General features: G+C 37.8%; 1 protein-coding gene across 1 annotated transcript in view; it reads left to right on the top strand.

Annotated features, from left to right (window-relative positions):
• Positions 1 to 7,268, top strand: part of INTS4 (integrator complex subunit 4) — a 137,266-nt gene that overhangs the window by 87,488 nt on the left and 42,510 nt on the right. The window contains exons 12-13 of the mRNA XM_006882886.1: positions 563 to 705; positions 5,878 to 5,993. Coding sequence (XP_006882948.1) covers positions 563 to 705; positions 5,878 to 5,993 — 259 coding nt within the window. The remainder of the gene's footprint in view (positions 1 to 562; positions 706 to 5,877; positions 5,994 to 7,268) is intronic.

Raw genomic sequence — 7,268 nt, 5'->3', positions numbered from 1 at the left:
CCTGTTCCTGGGCTGGTTCTGAAATTCAGGTGGGTTAGACTCAACGTTATATTTTGGTTGCCTTCGATTTGGTTTCATTTTCCTCAACTTCAGCTTGAACTTGCATATGAGTAGTTGGTGGTCTGTTCCACAATCAGCTCCTGGCCTAGTTTTCATAGCTGATATTGAGCTTCTCCAGGGGTTCTTTCCACAGATGTAATCGGTCTGATTCCTATGCATACCATAGAAACTAAGGCTGGCTGCTTAGCAGTATTGTGGAACTTAAACCTTTCTTTCATTCCTCTTTGGCCTTTCAAACACATTGCTTTTTCTTCCTATACCGATTCTTCTCATAATTGCAAGAAGGTGATGATATCTTCATGTATCATGGGTGAGTTCTAGACTGATAAAGAAGAGTGTCTGGAAAATCATTGAGGCCAAGACCATTGTCCCCTGTATCTATCCTGTCCTCTTTCCCCCCCATTCATTAAAGTAAAAGCTTTCAGAAGTTTTAGCCAGAAAACTTTTACATACAGTGGTACTTGGACCAACAGTGACTGTTATTGTTACCATATTTTTAAAGGATTCATCCAGAGACATTAGAGAGGCTCTTCATGAACTCTTATGCTGTACTAATGTTTCAACCAAAGAAGGGATTCATCTTGCATTGGTGGAGCTGCTGAAAAATTTAGCCAAGTACCCTACCGACAGGGACTCCATATGGAAGTAAGAACTTTTCTTTAGTTGTTTTGCTCATTTGCTTGCTAAATCCTATAATGTGGTAAATGTACAATGTTGGCATTATTTTAGTGGCACCATCATAAATTAAAGGTATGGTTCTCAGTTTTGTTCTCAGTTTAGAAACTTGATTCCATTTGTAAACAGAATATCACATTTTAATGACTTCATTTTTTGGTCTGTTCATCCAGAATATATATCCTGTATCTGCTGTGGATTAACTATATTGTACCAAGCTCTGTAATACATATTAGAGGTGCACAAATAATTCCATTAGATTGTCTTATTCCCCTATGGATTGCTAAACACACCCCTTTGACTATTTTGATGTTTTGCACATTATACAAAAATTGTTAAGAGTCACAGTAAGCCTTGTACTATGTCTACAACTAGATATTTAACAATCTTATTTTTTTCCTCCTAGCTTTACAGTAGCTTTAACAGTTTCTTTATTGTTGTCTAAAGAATGACTTTCAAAAAGAAGTACTTTCATAAATTTGCTATAAAATGTGTATTCTGGCATCTCATACTTAAATGAGCTGATAGGAAGAGATCACTCCATTACACTCACTTGACTAATTTTCTAAAGGATGTTGTCAAGTCAGATACTTGAAAGATATATTAAAAACTGAAAACACCAATGGGCTATTGTTATTGCCATAGATCACATTTTTTATATCTAATTTCATATTTTGCCATTTCTTTTTTGTCCAGTTTGGCTCAATTCAGTGCACATTTGTTGATTGATTGCATGTAGTCGTTGTGAGGATGAAGTTGGTACAAATAGCTATCAATGACTGTAGCTCTATGGAAACACACAAGGAATGATTCATTTTGCTTGCTGGAAGGGGTTGTTATGGAGTATTCCACATAACATCCTTCTAGCCTTAAAATAAGTTTGTGTGTTTTTTTGTCCACTCAGAACATTTCTGTGAATTGTCCTCATTGGATAACTGGACTGAAAAAAAGAAATTCAAATTTTTAAACTTAGAGTTTTCCAAATGATTTTTTATATTACCTATTCTGATTAGCACAGAATATGAAAGAAGAAATAATCACAGTGGCATATTTTAAAGATTTTGCTTAAAGTAGAATAATAAATGGTAAGTCTGTTTCTTCTTTAATGAATGAATCAAATTTTTGTCAAGCATCTATTACAACCCCAGCCATTGAGTATTTGACCAACTGACTGGGAGAAATCAATATTCCCATTCCCAAGGAGAGTCCTCTAGCAGACTTTGGAAATTATTGAACAATATCATTAATATTGTGCAAGTAAAATCATGCTGGAAATTATTGGAAAATGGCTGGAAGAGTATATTTACAGAGAACTTCCAGAAATTCAAGCTGGATTCAGAAGAGGCTGTGGCACAAGGAATATCATTACTGATAGCAGATGAATCTTGGCAGAAAGCAGAGAATACTAGAAAGATGTTTTCTTATAGATTATGCTGAGGCATTGAATGTATGAATTGTAACAAATTATGACTAACATTGAGAAGAACGTGGTTCTCAGAGCACTTAGTTGTGCTCATATGAAACCTATAGCCCAAGAAGCAGTTGTCTAAACAGGATAAGAGAACATGACATGGGCTTAAAATCAGGAAAGATATGCAACAGAGTTGTAGTCTTTCTCCATATCTCTTCAGGCTGTATGCTGAACAGATCATTCGAGAAACTGGACTAAATGTGGCATCAGGATAGGAAGATTCATCAAAAACTTCCATTATACAAATGACACACCTTACTTGCTCAAAGTGAAGAAGAAATGTTTTCTGCAGAAGGTCAAAGACTAAAGCCTTCAATATGGATTACTTCTCAACATCAAGAAAACAGAATTGCTCACCACTGACCCAGTAGGCAATGACAGATGACGAAAAGACTGGAGTTTTCATTTTACTTGGATTCATAATCAACATAGCGGCAGTCAAGAAATTAAAAGATGTATTTTGTTGCATTTGGGAAAATCTGTCAAGGATCTCTACAAACTGATAAAGAGCAAGCATGTCAGTTTAACGAACAAGGTACACAATATGCAAGGCTTGATATATTCAGTTGCTTCCTGTGCCACTGAAATTTGGACAGTGAATAAGGAAAACTGAAGAAGAATGGATGCCTTTGAATGGTGGTGTTGGAGAAGAGTGCTGAGTATACCATGGACTGCCAAAAGAACAAATTTGTCTTGTAAGAAGTACAACCAGAATGGTTTTTTTAGTGGCAAGAATGAAACTTCGACTCACTCACTTTGAGCGTATTTTCAAATGGAGCCAGTTCTTAGACACTTCGTGGGGTCTGTGAAAGAGAGGAAGAGCCACAATGAGATGGATTGACAAAATGACTACCACATGGGCTTGAGTATGACAGATCATATATGACAGATCACAGGGATAGCACAGGATAGGGCAGGCTCAGATCTGTGGTTCATAGGGTTGCTTTGAGTCTACTTGATGTCACCTAACAACAGCATCAACAAGTCATTGTGCTGAGAAGTAGAAAATATGTCAATAAAGAGGTGATTGAGACAACAAATAACTATATTACAAGTCAGAAATGAAGTCGAGCTGTAGAAAAGCCCAGCTATTTAGGAGCCTATGAGGGAATACAGTAAGTAGCACTTCTGTTATGTATCTGAGTCCTGAATAGAATGAGATTAAAATAAAAGAGTGAGACCTGGAGACCAAACCGCAACCTATATAATGATGTCCCCTGAGGTACATTGAGTAAAGAGACTGAGAGTAACCAGAAATTCTTTCATGAAGAACCTTCTATAGAAGGAAGGATCAAGGCTAAGAAAAAGTGTCTTTCCTAACAAAATTAAAAACTTTACAAGCAATTACTTTCATATGCTTATGCTCACAAACTAAAGGTGTTTTATCTGGTGTTGGACTTTATATTGACGAGTTGATATTTTTAAAAATTTTGTTAACCCGCCTACCCTCCAGTCCCCAGTGAAGCCCTATTTTGTGAAATTGTCTCTGATCATAGTCTGTCTTCCACCTTTGATAGTTAGAAAGAGGTGTTTATGTATCATTTTACAGTTCTTTTATTTCAAAGATAATATGGTCATCTTTGCCTCAGCTAAATTATAAACTCAGTGAAAGCAGTGATTGAGATTTGCCTTTTTAGTTTCATATTTTCTCCTAAGCCAGATCATTATAACTAAAACAATAATAAGACTATGTGGTTATCAGAGAGCTCTGATGGCCTAGTGGCAAGAAGCTGCCCTGCAATCCCAAAGGCTCACAGTTCATGGCCACCAGCTGTTCCACGGGAGAAGGTTGGGCAATCTCCTTCCATGCAGTTAACTGCCTCTGAAGTTAAAAGGCATTTTAATTAAAAAATTACATTAAAAGCCACCTGAAGGGTCAGGTATGGATCGGTTCCGACTCTACGGTACACAACAACAGTGTGATTGATTATCAGCAACATATAGTTCTTCATAGCTTCTTTTAGTCAAGAAGCTAATATTTGTTGAGTTCTTGTTGTGTACCTGATACCTTGCTAAGCAATTTACATTCATTATCTTATTTAATCTTTATAAAAAATCTATGAGGTAATATTTTTTAACTCCATTTTTGAGATGGAAATCCTAGCCAATGCCATGCTTTATGTTTCAGATAAAATCTCTTGATTTCATAACATCTGTTAGGTTATCAGTTTGAATGTTTTTGGTTACAAATAACAGAAAATTTCTTTTAAATGGCTTAAACAATAAAATCTAGTTCTTTTGCAAAGCTTAAAGTCAGAAAATGGCTTTACGAATTTTTCATTCATCAACTCAACCGAATCTGAACTCTCAATAGCCTTCAACTCTTTTTATTTTCTTGACACTATTCTAAAGATAGAAGGGAAGGTACATTTCCTCTCTTGTATTCCCCAGGCCCTTCGTACCTCCCCTTCAATTAGGAAAATATTACTTTGAAGCTCATCAGTAGACTTCCCTCATGTTATTTGATCAAACTAGGTCACTTGACCATCTATAATCTGGTCACTGGAAAATGAGAATGGCATGAGTGGGATTGCCTTTGTGAGTTCAGGCCAGTTGTAACTCAGCTTACAGGCTGGGCCTATCTTCTCTGAGCACTCTGCCTCCTTCCTAATAAATAAAGTCAGGTATGTTGGCGAGGAAGATAGGAAAAGAATTAACAGATAAATAAGCAACGATATTTCCCACATTCAGCTCTTCCTGCGGTCTTGGGCTATCATTCTGGGGGAGTCAGGGTCAGCTGTCATATCATATTCCACAAAGACAATATCCTACATCCTACCTTGGTGAGTGTAACTGAGATATTAAAAGCTTGTGAGCAGTCATTTCAAGTGCAAATATTGCTTTCTCCCTGTCCATAGCAAAGAAGGAGGAAGGAAAGCAAATATGTACAGAAATAGCTAGTCTAAAGGACTAATGGACATTATAAAACTCTACTTCCACAACCCTAAAACCAGAAGAACTAGATGGTACCTGACTACCACTGCTGGTCACTCTCCAAGAGATTGCAGTAGAAGGTCTTGAATGGAGTGGGGGGAAATGTGAAACAAAACTCCAAAACAAAAAATAGCCGGGCTTACTGATCCAATAAAGATCGGTTGAATCCTCAAGACTGTAGTATTTAATAACTCTTCAAACCTGGAGCAAAAACTTAACTCTGTGGATCAACTTTCAGCCAAACAATAGACAGGTCTGTAAATGAACAGTAATGTCCGGGAGGCACACACTCCTTAGTGTAACCAATCATATAACGTCAAAAGGGCAGCATTTGCCCAAGGGTAAACACCAGAAGAAGTAAGATAGAAGGCTTAATGGAAATTAGAATCAGAGATTAAGCAGGAAAAGAGGATATATTGTGGGAATTGCAATTAACAAAATACACGTTGATGGCTGAATGGACAGTGGAGTCGCTTTATACATTTTCAGTCAAATCACATAAACACACAAATGTGTTTCCCACATCCCACATCCAGTTGTTTTATTTCTTCATAATAACCCATTTTTAAGATGTGTTAACTGATGTCCAGAATAATTTGATGACTTATCTGAAGTTGTAGAATTAGCAAAAGTGGATTGATTGATCATGGAAACCAGAGTTTTATATTTTAATTCCTTGTACTTTTCCAAGCACTTATTAATGTATGAACATGCTTCTCTTATTTTGTTTGTTTTAGGTGCTTGAAGTTTCTGGGAAGTCGACATCCAACCCTGGTTCTTCCGTTGGTGCCAGAGCTCTTGAGCACCCACCCGTTTTTTGACACAGCTGAACCAGATATGGATGATCCTGCTTGTATCCTCTGTGCTTAGGACAGAACCTGCTGGCTTAGCAGGAGCCCTTGGCATCTTTTCTGCTGTGTAGTTTGGGTAGCTGGAGTTTAATTTTCAAGCCTGTGCTCTTTCACTTATGTTTTACTTCCCACTTTGTCCTGATGCATGAGGGAAGTGAAGGTCTGAGTTAAGCTGCCAGATTACTTTGCCTCTAATACACATTCAGTTAGGTGTGTGATAACCATGTGCAGCATTCCAGGTATCTGGAGCGAGAATAAGTTCACATCCTTGCATCTGTATTCTCCCAGGGTTCCTGGTTTTTCTCTATGTGCAGATCTTTAGTGAAGTTTACAAACTGAGACACTGTTGATGTTGCTGTTAAGTGTCGTCAAGTCGTATACCAGCTCTGTGAACAAAAGACCTGAATACTTGTATAACTTTCAACGTTTCTCCAAGTTCATAAAGTTTCTGGAGCTGTTTTGGAAGTAGATGCCACTCCTGCTTCCAGGCTTGTTTTAATTGGGGAGCTCCAACAAACACTGTCCACCATGGGTAACCATTCTCAGATTTGGCACATCAATGTTACAGTGTTCAGCATCACAGCAACCACGAGTTACCTCTGTACAGCAATGCACAGACCACTGCTATGCCACTTAGAAGAGTGTTTGACCAAAACCAATTAAAACCAGGCCTGAGTGCCATAGATTAAAATCACCCACCTTTGGCTTGGTAGCATAGCTTTCTGTCCAGTAGGCCAACTGAGCTTTCTCGTTGTTGTTGTTGTTGTTGTTGTTGTTGTTGTTATTGTTGTTGTTAAGTGCCATCAAATCATAGCAATCCTGTGAACAAAAGACCTGAACACTTGTATAACTTTCATATTTCTCCAAATTCATAGGGTTTCCAGAGGCAAGCTGTTTGGGAAGTGGATGCTGCTTCTGCTTCCAAGCTTGTTTTAATCTGGGAGCTCCACCAAACACTGTCTATGGCAGCCAAATAACTTGCTTTAGAATCACCATTGTATTCACCATTGTTTTAAGATCACCATTGTATTCTCCCAAAATTCTGTTTGTTTACTTTCACAGTAGGTTTGGAGAAGTTAAAAAGAGCTGTTTTTTTTCATGCATGTGCCCTGGATGTGCTCACCAAGTTGTGCCAAGAAATCTGGAGAACAAACACTTGGCCAACTGACTGGAAGAGATTTATATTTGTTCCCATTCCAAAGAAAGGTGACCCAACTGAGTGTGGAAACTACAGAACAGTGTCATTGATTTCACATGCAAGCAAGATTCTGCTGAAG

Source organism: Elephantulus edwardii, unplaced genomic scaffold, assembly GCF_000299155.1.
Source record: "Elephantulus edwardii isolate Elephantulus edwardi_28Jun2011 unplaced genomic scaffold, EleEdw1.0 scaffold00025, whole genome shotgun sequence".
Lineage (NCBI taxonomy): Eukaryota > Metazoa > Chordata > Mammalia > Macroscelidea > Macroscelididae > Elephantulus > Elephantulus edwardii.
This window is presented reverse-complemented; position numbering and strand designations above follow the sequence as displayed.